Source organism: Rhinopithecus roxellana, chromosome 2 (genome assembly GCF_007565055.1).
Source record: "Rhinopithecus roxellana isolate Shanxi Qingling chromosome 2, ASM756505v1, whole genome shotgun sequence".
NCBI lineage: Eukaryota > Metazoa > Chordata > Mammalia > Primates > Cercopithecidae > Rhinopithecus > Rhinopithecus roxellana.
The window spans coordinates 7,157,405-7,180,822 of record NC_044550.1 but is presented as its reverse complement, the minus strand read 5'-3'; the positions used below and the strand labels follow the sequence as shown (position 1 = coordinate 7,180,822).

Here is a 23,418-nt window from a genome sequence, read left to right as displayed (position 1 = left end):
TTATTTTTGATTGGGTTCTGAACTTGGCAGCACACATTCCCCATTTCCTCATTTGTGCCTGCAGGGCAAAGTGAAAACAATTTGAACACTGTATTTCCCAATTGGTTCATTGACATTTGAGAATAATGTAGTACAGACAGAATCAGCATGTTTGGCAGGTGAGTGATACTTAACGTGACCTTGGAAAGTTACTTCCCACCAGTTTGCAGAAGTTCATGGCCTGGAACAACATTGTACATATTATAAAACACAGATATCGCTTCTTGGCCTTTTGGCTAAGATCATATGTACAAAATACAGGTTAGGACAGGCAGCCATCAAGGAATCCATGCTGAGGATTTATCTATTTTTCTCATGTATCTTTAGGTGGAATGGTTGAAAAATGAAGACATAATTGATCCCGTTGAAGATCGGAATTTTTATATTACTATTGATCACAACCTCATCATAAAGCAGGCCCGCCTCTCTGATACCGCAAATTACACCTGTGTTGCCAAAAACATTGTTGCCAAGAGGAAAAGCACAACTGCCACTGTCATAGTCTATGGTGAGTGGTCCTTCAGGGTCTCAATCTAGTTCATGTCTAACTAGTTTCTCATTGGCATCGATATCTTAACTTTAAAATATCAAGCTAGAAGCCCTTTTTTAAAAAATTTCATTTTCTCTGAGACAGGATCTTTCTCTGTCACCCAGGCTGGCGTGCAATGGCATGAGCATAGCTCACTGTAGCCTCGACCTCCTGGGCTCAAAGGATCCTCCCACCTCAGCCTCCTCTGGAGTAGCTGGTATTACAGGCATGCACCACCATGCCCGGTTCTAGAAGTCCCTTTTCAATCTCCATCGTGGCTTGTTTGCTGCTTTTCACAGGGGCAGTGAGGTTTAATTGCTTCCCCAGTACTGATATTTCCACACATAGGGGGAAACGTTGAGAAAATCCAGATCAAGTGAATATGAGTATATATCTCAGAGATACCCAGGCATAGCCCTGACTGAATGTGCAGTCTGTATTTGAAAACAAAACACATATTTAAAACACCTACTGTTTTAAATAGATTCTATTCTTTTTCTCACTACCTTGAGTGCAAATATCAAGAATGTTTAGCTTTTTCAGCACTTACATCATTATTCTTAATTCTTGACTGAAATGTTATGGGGTACATGATACAACTGAAGGAATTAAGAATAAAAGGATAGGCTCGGACATTCTCAACCCTTTCTCAGTCAGCTTCCAGGAAAGCGAAGAAAGCCTTCCTGAGTGGCTGCTGGTTCTGTAAGCCCTCTTCTCTCGAGAACCTGTACCACCAAGATCTAGATTGAGTTCTGAAGATGAATGTGCTTCTATCAGCCTGCTGATGTTTCTGTGGACCTAACCTCAGTCTTATCGTTGCAAACCCTCGGAAAGCGGGAGCTGATCTGTTCCCAAAATACATTAGAGCAATTTTAGCTTCTTAGAACTCATTCTACTCACTCCATCAGAGGTGTGCGGAGTGAAGAGAAGGGCTGCGTTATCTGGCCAAGTGGCCCTAATCCTAACAATATGGTAAAATCCAACAAAGTGACTTCTTAGGAAGCTTCCTCCCATGCCCTGGTCCTTTCTAAGCCAGCTCATCTCTAAACCTATCAATCTTCTGAAAGTACTAAGCAATTTCATACCCCATTTTGATGTGGCACATATGCTTTTATCTCCCTGTGTGGTTTAGCATTCAGTTATTTTCCAATCATTTCATGAGTAGTTTCATCTCCCCAGCTAAGGTTAAGCTCCTTGGTAGACCGAGAGACTGGTCTGTATATTTACATATTTCTTACAATGTTAGACACCTAATAGTTTCTCATATTATTGATGTTTTACTGTCTCAGAGGAAACTGAACAATGTGGGAAGTATTTTGAGGTTATGCCACCGCCAGAATGATATGCCCATGCCTCACCACTTCTTAGAACATAACGAAGATTTTCATCACTGTTTTAGTGTTAAACTCCATGGGCCTTGGTGTCTTATTGACTGAAGGAGGGACAACCACTGACAAGTATGTGGCTCATGGTACAGTCAGTCATGTGTCACTTAATGATGGGGACACATTCTGAGAATTGCATCGTTAGGTGATTTCATCGTTGTGAGAACATCATAGTGTATTCACACAAACCTAGATGGTATAGCCTACTGCACACCTAGGATAGAGGGTATAGCCTATTACTCCTAGGCTACAAACCTGTATACTGTGTTACTGTACAGAATACTGTAAGGAACTGTAACAAAATGGTATTTGTATATCTAAACATAGAAAAGGTACTGTAAAAATAAGATATCAAAGATTAAAAAAAAAAAAAGGTACACCTGTATAGGGCACTTACTATGAATGAAGCTTGCAGCCCCGGAAGTTGTTCTGGGTGAGTCAGTGAGTGAATAGTGAGTGAATGGCAAGGCCGAGGACATTACTATACACTGCTGTAGACTTTGTGAACACTACACTTAGGCTATAGCACATTTGTAGAAAAAGTAAAGTAATACTCCACAATGTTACAAGAGCTATGAGGTTATTAGGTGATAGGAATTTCTCAGCTCTGTTATAACCTTATGAAACAAACCATTATTGTATATGAAGTCTGTCCTTGACTGAAATGTTATGGGGTACATGATAGGACTGAAGGAATTAAGAATTTGTCACCCCAGAATATGCCACTTGGCATATTGACTGTTTTCTGCATTAAAGATCCTTGAGAAACAGCAGACTCAAGATCACTCTGATAATCCTTCTGACTCTTAAAAGCAGGAGAGGAGATTTTCAACTGAAAGATGGCTTCCCTATACTAGAAGGAAAGTAACATTCTTATCCTCAAGGACAGGAAGTTGAGACCAGGGGGAAGTTAAGATCCAGATAATTCTGTATTGATCTTGTTAAAATAACTCTTAATCTTCTTTTAGCCTTACCACATAATTTACTTTTTCACAACTTACTACTGTTTGTCCAATTCAATATATAAGCATTCAACTCTAACTGCATCTTTGGGTCTTCATTTTCTTAGGCCATGTTAAAGTTATATAAAATAAATTTACACGTTTTTCTCCCGTGATTTGTGTTACACCAATTTAATTCTTAGGCCCCGTCAAAAAAATCCTTAAAGAGTTGAAGTAAAATATTGCCTACCCCACAGTACCATTCAGATGGATGTGTGTTTATGAGAAGAGAAACTACTATGCTGTTCCAAAGGATGAATGTAGTACTGCTATAAAAATGTCATTTTAATTACAGGAAAGATGCATAAAATTTTTTTGATCCTCTGATTACTCTGAGGTTTGATTTCCTAGTCCAGATAATGGCTGTGTTGAATTGTATGCAGTTGCCTTTCTTAAATCACAATAAAATGTTTTCTTCTTCTTATCTCTTTTTAAACTGCCTGAAAGACTTGATTAACAACATTTGAAATGCAAAAAAGAAATGGGGTACAATCACAGCGTGTGCCAGTCATAAATAACTAATGAAGGCAGACTGTATATAGTTGTATTATATAGATGTTTAATGTACATGCATATCTGCAAATCTCTTCTTATGTATATTATGCTTTCAATATCCATAAATACAATGAATATGTTGTCCTTAGGAAGGATCAAACACAAGTAACTTAGTATTTAGAATTAAGGAAATGGATTTGGACTAGGATCAGGAATATTGGGTCATAGGAGTATTTCTGACACTAACTTATCTTCAGAGGGTCTTTTAACCAGGATTCTCTGAGCCCTTGCCTCGTTCTCTGTAAATGAAGGGATCTTCAAAGACTTTTTCATCTCTGAAAGTTTCTGATTATTCATTTCTCATTAAAATCTCAGCAGAACAGTACATGTATCCTAAACCCCAAATATCAGCTTGCCAGTATGCTAGTAAGCAGTTTATACAGACAATTCCATGGCAGGGAATTTTGTAAACTTGAGCAGGTTAAATTGCTTTTTGGAACACTAACTGAAACCCTACCTGTCCACCATCTGCTTGTCCTTTACATAACCTCCTAAAATAATTTGTCCAAGCCTCATAGGTTGAACTCACCAAAACTCCACAGAAAACATATATATCTAACCAGTATTTCATATTTAGTGACTGTTTTATGTATTTTTTGTTAATGCAATTTTTAGATTACAAATATGCATCCATTAGAGAGAATTTGGAAAACAGAAAAGGTCAAAGAAGAAAACACCTATACCTATAATGCTGTCACCCAGAGATAGCATTTAAACAAAAATTATATGTATACTAATTGAATTTTCTTTCTTTCTTTTTTTGAGACAGAGTTTCACTCTGTCACCCAGGCTGGGGTGCAGTGGTGCAATTTTGGCTCCTGCAACCTCTGTCTCCTTGGGAGTTCAAATGATCCTCCCTCCTCAGCCTCCCAAGTACCTGGGACTACAGGCGTGTGCCACCGCACCTGGCTAATTTTTGCATTTTTTGTAGAGATGAAGTCTACTATATTTCCCCAAGCTAGTCTCAAACTCCTAGACTCAAGCGATCTGCCCATCTTGGCCTCCCAAAGTACTGGGATTATAGGCATGAGCCACTGCACCTGGCATATGCTACTAGTACTTTATATGTATACATAAGGTTTAAAAATAAGCATTACACATTGTTATACATCTTTTATAATTTAAAATATATAAATATAAGTGTTGTATACATATTATATAAAAATTATATACATATACATGATTATGCATAATGTATCCATAAACATTACTTTTATTTAAAACATACTGAAACATTCATGTATTATTTATTTATTTATTTGGAGACAGGGTCTCACTCTGTTGCCCAGGCTGGAGTGTAGTGATGTGATCATAGCACACTGCAGCCTCTACTCCTGGGCTCAAGGGATCCTTCTGCCTCACCCTCCTGAGTAACTGGGTCTATACACACATGCTGACATGATCTGCTAATTTTTTAAATTTTTGTGGAGCTAGAGTGTTGCTATGTTGCCCAGGCTGGTCTTGAACTCCTGGTCTCAAGCAGTCCTCTCTCCTTGGCCTCCCAAAGTGCTTGGGTTACAAGCATGAGCCACTGCACCCAGCCTCATGGATTATTCAATAGCCTTCTACAGGATCGCCTTTAATGGTTGTCAGGAGTCAGTCACATTAACATAGATGGCTGGCTTTGCCATTTTCTCATTTTTGAACATTACAGTTGTTTCCAATTATTCCTCTTTATATGAAATAAAGTTGCTATAAAAATATGTTTCTGTCTGTAAATATAACATTCATCATAATTTCCTATTGGATAGGTTTCTAGAAAACAAAATGTTGGGCAAATGCTGTGCACATATAAGGTTTGTGTTACTTGAATGGCTAATACACTTCTTTAGTGTCAGGAAGCAGATGCGTATACTAGTTGTGTTATATTTTAACTACAAGGAAATAATTTTTGTTACAGATTGTTTAATTACAATATTGTATAGACTCACATTATTGAAGTATTAAAAATATATATCAAAGTATTTTCTAAAGAGAGATCTGCAGAATTGAAGAGTGTGCTGTGTTAGGGTGTAGGTTTTACAATCACATATGCTGACAGCTCCGTCAGACATCATAATTGGCCTTTACACACAAAATAAGTGCTAATTTCAATATCAACTAATCGCCAAGTAACTCAAATAGCCAGTCAATTTGTTTATAACCCCAGTACTATAGGATTTTATTTTTTAGCCGGGCTCACTGGTTTGTGCAAGTGAATAAAAATCCTTAAAAGGTTGTAAAGTTTACACATGCTTAAAAAATCAATCATCTTTTTTTTAAGGCTAAATTATTTTATTCTGTCCCCATGCTATAGATTCACTTGCAGGCTTGTCATAGAGATGTAAACATTTATTATTTGAGACGAGCTGTCAAAAGTAATTTTGGAGCTTGACTAGGTAAGGAGATATGTATATTTTTTAAGCACACTGGCCAAGTAAAAGAGAACCCATACAGTCCTATTTATTTTTCTGAGTAGGTGAGTATGTCTTTGCAAACATTTTTTTTTTCTCTGTCTATACACTAAAACTTTGGATAAAATGAGGTCCATGGTCTCTTCTGGCTTTGAAATTTTGGATTTTTATAAATGGTCACTTGGAAAATAACTTTTGTTTACATATTGTGTCTGTTTTTTGTGTCCATGTGTGTTGTGCATGCACACATGTTTAATCCACTTTTTACTGTTTGCCTCCTTTCAGTCAATGGCGGCTGGTCCACCTGGACAGAGTGGTCTGTGTGTAATAGCCGCTGTGGACGAGGGTATCAGAAACGTACAAGGACTTGTACCAACCCGGCACCACTCAATGGGGGTGCCTTCTGTGAAGGGCAGAGTGTGCAGAAAATAGCCTGTACTACGTTATGCCCAGGTAAATAAACCAGTCCTCTCAATCCAAACATCTCCCATTATTCAAGAAATATGCTTTTAGAGAATAGATACAGAAACTTTATTCTTGATCTGAATGTGTGATAAACATTATTTAAATCCATCCTACTCACTGTTTGCATTACTGGGATATCAAGTGTTTTCCTCCAAAAGAATACTTAACTTTGTTACCAAAACATGCCAAATTGTATAAAACAGGAGATTAAACACTACTGGATATAATCCCTTTATATTATTCAACAAAACTGCTGGGACCAAGATTTCAGATTTTGTAATTCAAGAGATTTGAATGGCACTGAAAGCCACACATTTTAGGAATAACAATCCTTGATCTTCAGAAAACCACAGAAATTAATTGAACTGAAATTTAGAAAATGTTTTAGATGGAAATATTTTACATTTAGTGTCATTTTCTGGTCAAGGGCAAATATAACATTTGAAATGAATTATAAGGAAGGCAAAGTTTTTTGGCACATGGAATAATGGATTCTGAAACTACAATGCAGTCAGTTCTTTATTATCTGTAAATGTTGGTCATCTATTTTTTTTTTAGTTATTTGCAGTGGTACCTACAGCAAGATTGCATCTCTCCACCTCTTAGCATCTTTCTGTACTATCTCATCTTGCTACCAGCTCTTATCCCTAGGTAAATTGAAGATAATATTTGCCAAAAGTAAAAGCAAAACCCTTTAAAATGCCTTGTTATACGATATATTCCAAAGCTAAGCTAAAATTATTTTGAAATAATCCATAAATTTACTGCGCTCATTGGAGTAGCTACTGTGTTTTCAGTTTTATTGTTCAGATACACAGCCTTCTTACTTCTCCCTTTGGCCTAATTTTGTCGTGTTTATCCTTTAATCTTTATCTTTTAACCTTTCTCAGGGATGGGGTGGAGAAATGAACTGGAGAGATATACATAATCTACACTTTACATTCCCAAATGTTGATTTCCAAATATCAAAACTGTCTTCCACAGTGAACCCTTTGAGAGCTTTTATTTATGAAGCAAATTTTGATGCTTAGCTAGGCTTAAAATTTCAGATTTTATTTTATAGGTGCTGACTCCCACAATTAAAAAAGCACCCATCAATTTGAGTTGAAATAGAAATGCATGTGTCAGTGTTTTGGTAAACTGGATTGGTGCAGGTCAAAGCAAATGTTTTTGCTCTAAGTAGTTGGGACTTGCGTATATAGCCAGTTCTGTATGACTGAAATGTTAACGCTGTTCTCATTTTTCATGTGGGTATCTTTATAACCATATCCACATTATGCATGATATATTTACATAGTAATCTGAATACGAAATCATGTAGATTTCTCAAACTACGTAGATGATTAAAATTGATATAATTTTTATCAATATATAGATATAAAAGGTTAAGCTGTTCAGTAAATAATGTTTAGCATTGTTTTACACTGAATCCTTGATCATTATAATTATGTATTTCAGGGAAGATTAATATTTTAAAACTCTTATTTCAACATTTTTATCCTATTTTTCTGAGAAACTTAAGCTGCATTTTAAAGTATGACTGAAATTTATCTTTTTTCAAACTGAGATTTAAGTTGTGTACTTTTAAAATAGAGATATCTGAGTTCATTATCTTTGAAGTTGCTGACAAGCCAGCCACCAAAATTAGGAAGAAAGTAAGTCAGTTCTAAATGACTGAATCACAACAAATATTAGGGTCTTACCTAAATTTTTTTAATAAAAATAGAAACAGAAACATCATCAAATAATGGAATTATCAAATAATAAATGAAAAATAATAGTCTTTTCATGAAAACATTATAGAAGGTTTCAGCAGAATCAAGCAGCCCAGATGAAAAAAGTAAAATAAAAAGACAGTATAAAATTTAGATGAGAGAGAAGAGATAGATAGATATATACCACCTGGATGAATGAATTGAAGGTTGGATAGATTTCTTCTCCACTGTACCAACCTCTTCTCTGAATTCCCACACAAGCTTACTTTCACTGTCCACACGGCCCTAGGAATGAAAGAATCTTGGATCCAAAGACTGACCTAATTTTCAATACAAAACCCAGAAGCTCCCCCATTAATAGGGAAAGGGAAACCATCATGGCCTACTTTTACATAGCTCCTGGTGACAACTTGGGATTTTGTGTGTCTCAGTCAGCCTCCCTTGACTTGGTCAGTGAGAAAACACTCACACTATAGGAAAAGCTCACTGAACCCAAATGATGTAGAAGATGCAATTCCCAGCAATTGAAATGAATACAGTGCTTCTCAGTAGCGCATGCTTTTTCTTGTTTTGTTTTATTGTATTATACTTGAGCTCTGCTCCATCCCTTAAGCAGCTGCCTCTCCCTCTGACTTGCTGCTACATTTTTTCCATGGCAGTGGACGGCAGGTGGACGTCATGGAGCAAGTGGTCTACTTGTGGAACTGAGTGCACCCACTGGCGCAGGAGGGAGTGCACGGCGCCAGCCCCCAAGAATGGAGGCAAGGACTGCGACGGCCTCGTCTTGCAATCCAAGAACTGCACTGATGGGCTTTGCATGCAGAGTAAGTCAATTTAAGCAAACTGCAGACATTGAGGGGGCTGGAGATTGAACCATTTGGATTTTTTTAAGGAAACATTAGAAATAAAGAATTCTTTGAACAACAATAAAATGCAATAATATAGCAATATTCTAGCTCGCTCTCACAATTGGAAAAAGCAAATTTTCCAGGAACCAGAATAAATAGTAACTATGTCCAGCTAACAAATGGCATGCAATATTGCTTTTTCATGAGCAAGGGGTGATTCAATCACTTATATGGAAGGGAACCATTACTTGGTTTTATCAGAAAGCACAAAAGGGCACTCTAAACTCTTCACAGAGTCAAAACAAGACTTCTAAAATGTAAGCTGTTTATTCTTAATTCATGGCAGGTACCTAACCAAAATGTCCATGGAGTGTAAAATGTATGTAAAGATGAAAAATATTTCTGTAGGTAGATTTACCGACTTAGAACAAATGTTTAGTGAGAACATCTCCGCAACCTCTTGAATATTCTGGGTTTGTATTAGAAATTATAATGTGGATATGATTTAGTTTATTTAAAGGAAATAAATATTAATAAAGCATACATTTTTTAAATGAGTGCCAAAGATTGGCTTAGGAATGTAATGTGTGCTATAAGCTACCTATTCTCCATTTTTTTCATGTCTTTGTTCCTTAGATTTTCTTAATTAAATGGTAGTGTGATTTCATACTTGCAAACTCTCACCCCTTTATTGAGGAGTCCTCAGATGTACACAGTTTACTATCTCTTTTCATGATCATAAATTGAGGTATTAAGAATTATTCTGAAATCATACCTATTCAGATTAATGGATCAAATGATATGCTGTCTTTGGATGTGAACTAATGGTGGTCTAGTGTTGACATTTCTCATAATACATTACACATTGCTAGCAGAATACAAGCAGCTGAAGGTATTTATGCAAAGGTATTTGTATTTGTCATTTAAGAATAAAATATTTTGTTTTTACCACACTTAAGAAATTCTGTTTACTTTTCAGTCTATACACACAGGAACCTTTAGAAAGATATCTTACTTAAAATACAAATAAATAATTATGTTGTTCCCACAGAATAAAAATCCAGTAGGCCTCTTATTTTTATGTTCAGGGTACATTTGCATTCCTCGAGAACCAGCTGCTGCTGAGTGTATAAAGCACAGCTTCTGGTAATGATGTGGGGCCTGCCACTGTGAACCTCACAAGTTTGTACCAGAAATGCATAAATGAAAATCAGTTTTGCTAACCATTTATCCAGAGGTACAGAGTTTGTTTGGGTTGAGGATTAAAATAACATACCACATACAAGTTAGTCTTTTTAACATTTTCATCACTTAGTATTTTTCCTTTACTGTAGAACCAACTGATTCATGTGATTGCAAAGTAGAAACAGTTGGACTTTTTCTCTCTTTCTGTCTTTCACATTCTTTCTCTCTCAATATACTATTTCAATCTTGGGTGATTTAATACCTACTACTTCTATTGTACATATTTACAAATCCTCAGAACAACCTCTTTAACAAGGAATACAATGCCACAAGATAGAACCTTTTATTAGTCATAGAAAATGTCACATTTTAAATTATGACAAATACAAACATGATATATTCAAACTAAGACTTCCATGACATAGCAACCCCTTAGCTTCTAGATCATTTCTTAAGCATTCATAGAATTTTTTTCCTTATTATTGGATATTTGCCAGTAATGATGGCCTGAAGTGTGTATATATAGACAGGGAAGAGGAATGAGGCTACAGGAGGGGTATTTTTAGTTGTTTGTTTGTGTTTATTTTTTTATCACGTCTCCTGTTTGATGGAAACATTTTGCTATTTGGGTTAAAATCATTCCATTTAAAGCTATTTATTTCTGCAGCTCTGATTTGCTATAGTGACAATCCCTACTAAGTCATTAAACTCTTTCATCTGCCCTCCTGTATCCACTCCAGTCAAACAAAGAATTGTAGTCTATATCACTATTGATTTCCTCAGTGATAAAACCACAGATATTCTGCACTGTGCAATTGTAGTATTTTACAGTGAAAGCTATAGTTTCTGCTTACCAGTTAGCCTGGTGTTTCTGGAACAGTATACTGCCAAAGTTTTGCAAAGAAATAATATTGTTTGGCCATTATTTTGGAAAACAAAGGCTTCTAATAGTGATACTGCAAAGTTTGCAAAAGGGACAAGGTCAGTATTAAGAAAAAGAATCGAGGTAGAAAAGATAGCCAGAAAGTGGCAATCAGCAATTAGGAATTATCACTTAATATTTATTTCCTTTGGGAGAATTAGTGTCTGGAATGCATTAATAAATAGTCTTTCAATGATATCACAATGTTATCTCAAAATAAAGCTAGTCTGCTTTCAGTGAACCAGGTAAGAACTACATCCTCTGAATCTATTCAAAATTGTATATAAATAATTCTGATATAAATGTAGGTGTACTGCTAGATAGGAGAAATTCAGAGTTCATAATGGATGTGAGTAGGATTCAGAGTTACCTAGATAATGTAGTATAGTATTTCTTCAAAAGCTAACTTGGTACTTAAGAGGAACACAATGTGAAATATACAGAAAATATTACTGTTGATGTTTACTTGTTAATTTGTTCAAAACAAATTCAGATACATTTCTTTGTTAAGCACTTAATACAAATACCTTTAAAAATATATTAAAATGTTGGATAAAATATTGCAAACTTAGTAGAGACACATACGTGCATGCAGAAAGAGAGAGAGAAGAAAAGAGGTCCAAAAGAAAGAAGAGAGAGAAATCCTCAAATGCCAAAAATGAAGCTGCAACTCCAAGCTTGAGAGGTAACTGTGTGAATTGACACCAAAATAACCAGGAAGGGGGAACTGGATATGGACATGGGTCCCAGGGACTGGAAATTAGGGTTTCAGTTTTGGCACAGAGGCAGAAGCCCTGGCTTTGTATGACCTAGACTCGGAAGTAAGAACCCTAAAGAAAGCTGAAACTCACAAATGCCTAACCTATACCATAAGAAACAACTAGAACATTTTTGCCCACCAGCCAAGGGAAGACATAGAAAAACATGGTAGGAAAAAGGAAATGAAGACTTCATTTAAATAAAATCTATAGTAAAACCATAACCTCACCCCAGCTCTGGTGTGGAATCTAAGATACATTGCTAGAAGCAAAACACAAAATATGTATAATTAAGCTTCTAGGACACCAGCAGAGCAAACAGCAAGCTACTCTCTAGGTTTCCTTCCATAATGTAAGTTCATTAGTCTATGACAAACATAGACCACACCTGTCAATAAGCTTACAATACAAAGTTTCCAATCACTCAAGAAAATTATCTACTGTAAGGGAGAGTCAGCAATAATAGAGTTAGCATTTTACTAACATGAACTCATAGAGCAATCTGAAAAAAAACTGTAGAGTAAATGTAAAAAGACAAACCATATTTTTAAAAGGAATATAAGCACAAATGAAATAACAATTTGTTAAAAAGACAAATTTAGAGAAAAAAACAAATGGAATGTCTAGAGAGGAAGGCATAATGATTGAAATTTAAAACTCATTGGAAGATGAAAAATCAGATCGGACACAGCTTCAGATAAAGCTGAAGAGAAAATTTGTAAACTGGAATGTAGATCTTATGAAACTTCCACAATATAGGGAAGTTTTGTGAATACATAAGTGAATATGTAACAGGGAGAATAAAACTCATGGAGGATAGAATGAGAAAATCCAACATTTACTGCACAAAAGAGCAAAATCTAAAAGATTTTCAGGTAATCAAGATAGAGAGGATTTATTACTCATAAACCTTACTGAGTAAACTACTGAAAATGAAAAGTAACAATTGGTTCCTTAAAATAAGATGAGACCAATTGAGGAGCAGTTGAAAACAAGATGGAGCTAAATGGTAGACAATATTAACATGGAATATGGGAAGGTGCGAACTAAGTTAAAAATTTCCATCTTCCATATATTGCTCAAGAAAAGAACAGTAACAGTATTTACATTGGATTTCATTGATTCCACTGTTGAAGTTAAAATGTTAAGACTTGAGTACACACATAAAAATTGAATGCATAAATTCAAAATAAAAATTTTAAGGGTAGGAAATTGGCAAAAGGAAAACTAGTAAATGAATACAATAAGTGAGATGGTGGAAATAAAGCTACATATATCAGGGATCATAATGTAAATGAATTAAACTCACCTGTACAAGGAAATCCAAAATTATAGGAAAAAACTCAGTTTTATTCTGTTTATGAGTCACATACTTAAATCATAATTATAGGAAAAGATTGAAAGCTAAGAAATGGAACTTACAGTATTGTTCAGTATGTATGAATGTATGTATATATTTAGAGACGGAGTCTTGCTCTGTTGCCAGGCTGGAGTGCAGTGGCGTGATTTTGGCTCACTGCAACCTCCGACTCCTTGGTTCAAGCGATTCTCCTGCTTCAGCCTCCTGAGTAGCTGGGATTACAGGCACATGCCACCACACCCAGCTAATTTTTTTATTTTTAGTAGAGACAGGGTTTTACCATGTTGGCCAGGATGGTCTAGATCTCCTGACCTAGTGATCGCCCGCCTCGGCCTCCCAAAGCTGGGATCACGGGCGTGAGCCACTGCGTCCGGTCTGTTCCGTATTTATTTTAACATGTCCAATTAATGGCTCTTACTATCTGATTGGGCTATTCTTTATTCAATTCCATTTCCCATTACGCCTAAGTAATATATATTAGAGGTCATTTTTGACTCATAGTTTGAATATAGAGTTTTGTTTATCATGGGCTTTATAGTTTTTAGAATGTTTAATTTCAACTGAAAAATTAATCATCAGTTTTCTAAATTGTTTACCAGTTTGATAGTGTTCGGATAAGACATGTTAGAAATCATTTCTTTCCTCAAATTCAACACCAAGTGAAATTTTTCATAAAAAGACTTTGAAGGTTACTTATAAAATTAATGAATACTTTAAAGATATAACAATGCTAAATGTTAAGCAAATATGTAGTCAAGTAGAAACTTTTGTACCTTGCTAATGGGAATAAAAATTTTATGGGGAAGCAATTTTACAGTATAAGTCAAGAATTTTAAAGTTATCATACCCTTTGACCCAATAATTCTACTTGAATGAATAAGTTTTAAGTAATTAGTATGAATATCTAAAAATATATACAGTCAGCCCTCTGTATCAGTGAGTTACACATCTGTGGATTCAACCAAGAACAGGTCAAAAACATTTTTAAAAACACTAAAAAATAATATAACAATTAAAAATAAAACAAATTTTAAAATACAGTATAACAACTTATTTAACATTTAAATTGTATTAGGTATTATAACCAATCTAGAGATGGTTTAAAGTATACGTGAGGATGTGCATAGGTTACATGCAAATACTATGCCATTTTATATAAGGGACTTGAGCAATCTCAGATTTTGGTGTTGGTGGCGGGGGGTGGTTCTGGAATCAATCCTTCTTGGATACTGAGAAACAGCTGTATGCCACATATGTCTATATTCTTTGTTATTATTGTGAAAAATGCAAAACCCAAAAGTCTAATATTAGGATGATGGTTAAGTAACACATAGTACTTCCATTAAATGGAACATCATATAGCCACTAAAATATTTATAAGGTTTAACATGGAAAAGCAGAATATGGATTTATATATGCATTTAGTGATAAGTGTGTAAAGGTATGCTTAGTAAAAGATGAATGAAATTTATGAATTTTCTGGGCTAATGAGATTACAAGTATTTTTTTCTTTTTCTATATGCTTTCTATTCTATACATTATTTATGCTTAGTATTCCGTTATGTTTATAATAATAAATTACATTTTTTAAAAAGAACGGTTGAGGATAGGCCACAGCATTATCTTGGAAGCATGGCTCCCTGGATTTAAGAAGTAGCAATGTCACTGACTTTGGTCACATTGATTCAAATTAGATTACCAAAAAAGTATTTGCATAAAATACTTGTATAAAACCCTAGTTGTACAAAACTCTAGGGTGCAAGAATTACTTATGGCCAGTAAACCAAGTATTTTGAAGACATGGGGATTTGGAACTGAATTATAGTTTTGCAATATTTCCCATTTGTCTATTTTATATATATATATATCCGGCCTTGCAATCATAATTTAAATTCTTAGTCTGTGTGATAAGTTGGATTCATTATGTGATACTGTGTAATTTCATTTGTGAAATATGATCATGGTCTGTAAACAATTTCAGAAGCTCTATTAAATTTTTATACCACCCACACACAGTAGTTCATATTGTAAGTACTGTATAACATATATATATATTACACTGGATACAATCTCACTGGCCTGAAAAAGTAGTTCCTACACTAGACACAATTTGGTACCTTCAAATTAAGACCTTTACAAAATTGATGTTATTTCACCAGAATGCATTACTAAAGAGTAATTAGAAGCTATCAGAATCACTTAAGGTCCCAGAAATAACTTGGACATTTTGGATGTATAAGCACATAGTTAATTTTTTTCCAAACAACATTTTAAAAAGTGGAGTTCTTTGGTATACTAAATGACATGGATTGCATTGAATAAGAAAGGTAAGTGAAGTGGCATGTTTGTCACTATTTTGTGTGTGTGTGTGTGTGTGTGTTTCAGTAAAACTTTATTTACAGAAATGAGTAGCAGGAACTATTTAGCCTGAGGGCCAGAGCTTGCCAACCCCTGTTCCAGGCTGTCACATCTCGAGGATATAGCTATTGTATTACGTTTATTTACTGAACTTAACAGGTTTATCGCCTAATTTTTAACCCATATGCCATACACTGACATATATTAATAGGAAGTGAAGGGTATTTATCAAACATCCTATTATCTTTGCTTTTTTTTTTTTCATTTAGTTCTTATTTTTAGATCTGTAATGGGTACAGGTGCAGAGTTCTCACATGCATGTATGTGTAGTGATGAAGTCTGGGCTTTCAACGTACCTAGCATCTGAATAGTGAACTGTGCTCAACACCCTTTTTTTAAAAAATTATATTTTAAGTTCTAGGGTACATGTGCACAACGTGCAGGTTTGTTACATATGTAGACATGTGTCATGTTGGTGTGCTGCACCCATTAACTCGTCATTTACTTTAGGTATATCTCCTAATGCTATCCCTCTCCCTACCCCCACCCCATGACCCTATTTCTCCACATCCTCTCCAGCACCTGTTGCTTCCTGACTTTTTAATGATCGCCATTCTAACTGGTGTGAGATGGTATCTCATTGTGGTTTTGATTTGCATTTCTCTGATGGCCATTGATGATGAGCATTTTTTCATGTGTCTGTTGGCTGCATAAATGTCTTATCTGGGGACGTGTCTGTTCATATCCTTCACCCACTTTTTGATGGGGTTGTTTGTTTTTTTCTTGTAAGTTTGTTTGAGTTCTATGTAGATTCTGGACATTAGCCCTTTGTCAGATAAGTAGATTGCAAAAATTTTCTCCCATTCTGTAGGTTGCCTGTTCACTCTGATGGTAGTTTCTTTTGCTGTGCAGAAGCCCCTTAGTTTAATTAGATCCCATTTGTCAATTTTGGCTTTTGTTGCCATTGCTTTTGGTGTTTATGAAGTCCTTGCCCATGCCTATGTCCTGAATGGTATTGCCTAGATTTTCTTCTAGGATTTTTATGGTTTCTGTCTAACATTTAAGTCTTTAATCCATCTTGAATTAATTTTTGTATAAGGTATAAGGAAAGGATCCAGTTTCAGCTTTCTACATATGGCTAGCCAGTTTTCCCAGCACCATTTATTAAATAGAGAATCCTTTCCCCAGTTCTTGTTTTTCTCAGGTTTGTCAAAGATCAGTTGTTTGTAGATGTGTGGTATTATTTCTAAGGGCACTGTTCTGTTTCATTGATCTATATCTCTGTTTTGTTACCAGTACCATGCTGTTTTGGTTACTGTAGCCTTGTAGTATAGTTTGCAGTCAGGTAGGGTGATGCCTCCAGCATTGTTCTTTTGACTTAGGATTGTCTTGGCAATGCAGGCTCTTTTTTGGTTCCATATGAACTTTAAAGTCGTTTTTTCCAATTCTGTGAAGAAAGTCATTGGAAGCTTGATGGGGATGGCATTGAATCTATAAATTACCTTGGACAGTATGGCCATTTTCATGAGCTTGATTCTTCCTATCCGTGAGCATGGAATGTGCTTCCATTTGTTTGTGTCCTCTTTTATTTCGTAGAGCAGTGGTTTGTAGTTCTCCTTGAAGAGGTCCTTCACATCCCTTGTAAGTTGGATTCCTAGGTATTTCATTCTTTTTGAAGCAATTGTGAATGGGAGTTCACTCATGATTTGGCTCACTGTTTGTCTGTTATTGGTGTATAAGAGTGCTTGTGATTTTTGTACATTGATTTTGTATCCTGAGACTTGGCTGAAATTGCTTATCACCAATCCCACAGAAATACAAACTACCATCAGAGAATACTATAAACACCTCTATGCAAATAAACTAGAAAATCTAGAAGAAATGGATAAATTCCTGGACACATACACCTTCCCAAGACTAAACCAGGAAGAAGCTGAATCCCTGAATAGACCAATAACAGGCTCAGAAATTGAGACAATAATTAATAGCCTACCAACCAAAAAAAATCCAGGACCAGATGGATTCACAGCCGAATTCTACCAGAGTACAAGGAGGAGCTGGTACCATTCCTTCTGAAGCTATTCCAATCAATAGAAAAAGAGGGAATCCTCCCTAACTTATTTTATGAGGTCAGTATCGTCCTGATACCAAAGCCTGGCAGAGACACAACAAAAAAAGAGAATTTTAGACCAATATCCCTGATGAACATTGATGCAAATATCCTCAGTAAAATACTGACAAACCAAATCCAGCAGCACATCAAAAAGCTTATCCACCATGATCAAGTGGGCTTCATCCCTGGGATGCAAGGCTGGTTCAACATACGCAAATCAATAAATGTAATCCAGCATATAAACAGAACCAAAGACAAAAACCACATGATTATCTCAATAGATGCAGAAAAGGCCTTTGACAAAATTCAGCCCTTTATCCTAAAAACTCTCAATAAATTAGGTATTGATGGGATATATCTCAACATAATAAGAGCTATTTATAAAACCCACAGCCAATATCATACTGAATGCGTAAAAACTGGAAGCATTCCCTTTGAAAACTGGCACAAGACAGTGATGCCCTCTCTCACCACTCCTATTCAACATAGTGTTGGAAGTTCTGGCCAGGGCAATCAGGCAGGAGAAAGAAATAAAGAGTATTCAATCAGGAAAAGAAGTCAAATTGTCCCTGTTTACAGATGACATGATTGAATATTTAGAAAACCCCATCGTCTCAGCCCAAAATCTCCTTAAGCTGATAAGTGTTTGTCACTATTGAAAATAATTGAAAACATATGTCTGATCTAAAAAAACTTAGCATTAATGACAAATACCAGTTTTTACTTAATAATACTACAGAATCAGTATTGGAAGACCAATTGTACTGTGTACACATTAAAATATTTAGGTTTCTTTATATCATCCCTAAACTGATATGAAAGCAGCCACCCCCCACATTTCACAATATATTTTTGAAATAGGCTTTACATTAAATGCTTATGATGAGAGAGAGAGAGACACAAAGAACAGGACACACAGAAAGATACAGAAGAAGCAGAAAGCACTTAAGAAAACTCAAAAAATGCTAAGACAATAAGCATATTTACCTTTTAAGTTGAAATACAATTGTATTACTAAGACCTGATAACTTTTAACTTGTATAATCTTTTTATTTTTATTATTTTTTTTTAATGTGACAGAGTCTTACACTGTTGCCCAGGCTGGAGTGCATTGGCGCGATTCTGGCTCACTGCAACCTCTACCTCCCTAGTTTAAGCAATTCTCCTGCCTCAGCCTCCCGAGTAGCTGGGATTACAGGCATCTACCACCCTGCCCAGTTAATTTTTGTATTTTTAATAGAGATGGGGTTTCACCATGTTGGCCAGGCTGGTCTCGAACTCCTGACCTCAAGTGATCTGCCCACCTCAGCCTCCCAAAGTGCTGAGATTACAGGCCTAAGCCACCACAGCGGGCCTAACTTTTATAATCTTTATAATAAATAATTAGTAAGATTTATTTGTCATGGATGGCATATAAAATGAATAGTTTAATCACTGCTTACTTCTTCCTTTTGAAAATAGCAATTCAAATACTATATATATGGCCTGGTCCAGAAATGCAGATTTATATATATATATTTATCAATACACTAGATTGGATTATTAAGTTACTGCCAATATTCCTATAGATTTTAGTTTTTATTCCCATTGAAAGTTTGGAGTTTCTCACAGGGATTTGTAACAGTTCAAATCTGAACTTAGAATTACTCCTTGCTAAAGACGGTTCATGCCACAGTAGACAAATTTAAAATTGCAATTTACTAACAAGAACTGTCTAGAATTGTGTCTGCATCAGTGAATTTCCTGACTTTGGGAAATTAAAATGTTAGGCATTCTGCAAAGTTAGCACTTTCAACTCATTAAAAAATTTACACGTCACACAGCTCTTCTATTAATTCTCAGAAGTGCAGAGGAAGTGGCAGAGCTCTCCATGGCTAAATTGTGGTGTGGACACTGCATACCAGGGCCCCCAGAAGCCCAGGTGGATTTAATGTGGGGAAGTAATTTACCTTACAAATACTCATTTCTTGACTTTAGAATGATATGTTTATAACCGCCTGTGGTAGGCATTTGAGAAGGTGCTAGTCATTTCCCAGTGAAATTCTTGTCAACACAGCAGTTTGATAGGAAAGCATAATTGTGAGTGGTAGACAGTGAGAGCTTTTATCTATAGTTGGAAGAAGTTGATGTCATAGCTGTGTTTGTATAGTTCTTGATATGTGTAGCATCCCAGCTGGCAAATAAATATTCTGTACATGGCCTGCCTGCCCTGTACAATGCTACACAGTGTCCGGTATAGTAAGTGTGGTTTGCTTTTGCTTTTTTCCTTTCTGGTAAAACATTTTCCTGGTTTTGAAAGCAGGGATGTGGTTAGAAACTTTAGCCCACAGAAGCCTAATGAACACCTATGGAGCACCAAACAGGTTAGAAAACAAATGCAAGGTCTTTAGATTCTAGGTGGAAAGGGAACTCTGAGGGGATCAAGAACGGTGCCACCATGCCAGCAACTACAGCAAAGCATGGGCTCCTTCGAGATCACGGGGGTGCAGGTCCAGGGCTGCAAGCTCAATTTTCTTCTTACTAAAAATCTAGCAGATAGGTTCATGTATTCTAGAAGTCAGCCAGCTTGCATCAGGAATCTTCATCATTTTACTTTTTCTATCACGTGTCTTTACTACCATGGAGGGATTCTGGTATCATTGCTTTTGGATTTATAATTTATTATTCTTTTTAAAGAGGCATTGATGGGGATAGTCCATTATATAATATAACACTCATATGAAACATATATAATATGTTTTATAATACAGTTTACATAATATAATACAGTTTATATGACACTCATATAAAACATATATAGTTTATATAACACTTATATAAAAACACTTGAGTAGCTGATCTATGAGTTTGATTTTAATGAACTTGGCTTAAATTTCAGACATTTATACTTCACCTACTGTGAATCATGAGATAAGACATTTACATCCTGGGATGTTAATTATCTACTATTCATTTTCAGAAGGGTGTGGTTGGTCACTGTAAGGAACAGGGCTATGGACCAGCTCAGTGAGGTGTGGCCATTGTCCTCAGCAGGCTGGAGCAGTAAATTACCATGGCAATTTAGATAACTGACATCAGTGATAAGCAAATGTTCTTTTTAATTGTTGTTGTCATGTTCTAGGATTTATGTATTCATTTATTTGGAGTTCCTTAAGCCCTATCAATAAACAAACCCTCAGAAGAGTGGTAAATTATAATAAATGACCCTGGGTGTCTTTGACAGATTGACCTTTGACATCATTAGTGCAGCCCTGATGGGTTTGCTAGATAAGAGCTGACCTTAAAGGATAAAAGAAAATCTGGACATGTTTATTTTGAATGGCCCTTGAGGTTTTAATAAGAATATTTGCATCAGAAAAAAAAATGTAATTGGGGTGAAAAAATTGCCCATGTTTTGGCTTAGTGTAAAAAGTCACTGGCAAAAAAGAAGACCAAGCAGCCAGGTCAAGGAGAGAGGATTCTTCTAACATAGGGGTAGAAAATGAGGAACAATCTTATCAAGTAGCCTAGTGGACTTAGAGTAGATAAATATTACTAAAACTGACCAAGACCTTTGTGACCTAAAAATAGCTACTTTTATAGAATATGCTTAATGCTTTTATAAATGACATTATGTCAAATGCATAATTTGCATCCTAGCCACCCCCATAAGATATGAATCCATCTTCTATTGTGCTTAATCCCCCACAGTATCCTAAAATCTATTTACATGCATTAAGGCCATAGAAGCAGCTCATACTGAAATGTGATGAGTAAACCTCAAAGGCAAGCAGGACACCTCCTAAAACTCTACCTATCTCCCTTTTGGCCAAGTATCTGATACTAACGTAAAGACAGGGTTTTAATGCCCAGACATCTACAAGTAGACTTTGGAGGGCATAAAAAGTACCGTATCTTATATTGTAGTTTAAAGATATTTCAGATTTCATTTTAATTCTGTTTGCTGTCCACCTAATACACTGATTTCAGGCCCTGGCATTAGTTGCTTCTGACTCCAGTCTACTGTGTCAGACGTGACCAAGTTAAGACAAAATTGAATTGAGCTCGATTTAATTAATACTCAAAAGGTAGAAAAAAGCCTTACAAACAAAACTTTCGTTACTCCCTAATAATAGTTCTCTTTTGCAAAGGAAGAAACTGAGGCATAGAATTGAAACAGCCCTCCCAACACCCACAGATGAGTGCTGGAGCTAATGTATGAAGGCAGATCTGTCTCATTCTTAAGACTTCTCATGCAGGATCTTGGATGCCAGAAGCAAGTGGTTGTCAGCTTTTATTGCTTTAAAATGGGGTAAGGATGCCCTATTTAATAAATGGTGTTGGTAAAACTGGCTAGCCATATGCAGAAAACAGAAACTGTACCCCTTCCTTACACCTTATACAAAAATTAACTCAAGATGGATTAAAGACTTAAATATAAGACCTAAAACCATAGAAACCCTAGAAGATAACCTAGGTAATACCATTCAGGACATAGGCATGAGCAAAGACTTCATGACATCAAAAGCAATGGCAACAAAAGCCAAAATTTACAAATGGGATGTAAATAAACTACAGAGCTTCTGCACAGCAAAAGAAACTACCACCAGAGTGAACAGGCAACCTACAGAATGGGAGAACATTTTTGCAATCTATCTATCTGACAAAGGGCTAATATCCATAATCTACAAGGAACTTGAAAACAAATTTATAAGAAAAAAACAGCCCCATCAAAAGTGGGCAAAGAATAAGAACAGACATTTCTCAAAAGAAGACATTTATGCAGCCAACAAACATAAAAAAGCTCATCAGCACTGGTCATTAAAGAAATGCAAATCAAAACTACAATGGGATACCATCTCACACCACTTAGAATGGTGATCATTAAAAAGTCAGTAAACAGGCTGGGTGCAGTGGCTCACATCTGTAATCCCAGCACTTTGGGAGGCCAAGGCAGGCGGATCACATGAGGTCAGGAGTTCAAGACCAGCCTGGCAACATGGTAAAACCCCATCTCTACTTAAAATACAAAACATTAGTTTGGCATGGTGGCAGATGCCTGTAATCCCAGCTACTCGGGAGGCTGAGGCAGGAGAATCACTTGAACCCAGGAGGCAGAGGTTGCAGTGAGCCGAGATCATACCACTATACTTCAGCCTGGGCGATGAGAGTGAAATTCCATCTCAAAAAAAAAAAAAAAAGTCAGGAAACAACAGATTCTGGGGAGGAGGTAGAGAAATGGGAATGCTTTTACACTGTTGGTGGGAGTGTAAATTAGTTCAACCATTATGGAAGACAATGTGGTGATTCCTCAAGGATCTAGAACCAGAAATACCATTTGACCCAGCAATCCCATTACTGGGTGTATACACAAAGGAGTGTAAATCTTTCTATGATAAAGACACGTGCACACGTATGTTTATTGCAGCACTGTTCACAATAACAAAGACTTGGAACCAATCCAAATGCCCATCAGTAATAGACTGCATAAGGAAAATGTGGCACATATACACCATGAAATACTATGCAGCCATAAAAAGGATGAGTTCATGGTTTTTTCAGATACATGGATGAAGCCGGAAACCATCATTCTCAGCAAACTAACTCAGAAACAGAAAACCAAACACCGCATGTTCTCACTCATAGGTGAAAGTTGAACAATGAGAACCCAAGGACACAGGGAGGGGAACATCAAACACTGGGGCCTGTCAGGAGGTCTGGGGCTAGGGGAGGGACAGCATTAGGAGAAATATGTAATATAGATGACGGGTTGATGGGTGCAGGAAACCACCATGGCACGTGTATACCTATGT

The 23,418-nt window shown here is 36.1% G+C and overlaps 1 protein-coding gene across 1 annotated transcript in view; it reads left to right on the top strand.

The window, feature by feature from the left end:
- Positions 1 to 23,418, top strand: part of UNC5C (unc-5 netrin receptor C) — a 382,951-nt gene that overhangs the window by 298,790 nt on the left and 60,743 nt on the right. The window contains exons 5-7 of the mRNA XM_010385580.2: positions 367 to 547; positions 6,188 to 6,355; positions 8,742 to 8,906. Coding sequence (XP_010383882.1) covers positions 367 to 547; positions 6,188 to 6,355; positions 8,742 to 8,906 — 514 coding nt within the window. The remainder of the gene's footprint in view (positions 1 to 366; positions 548 to 6,187; positions 6,356 to 8,741; positions 8,907 to 23,418) is intronic.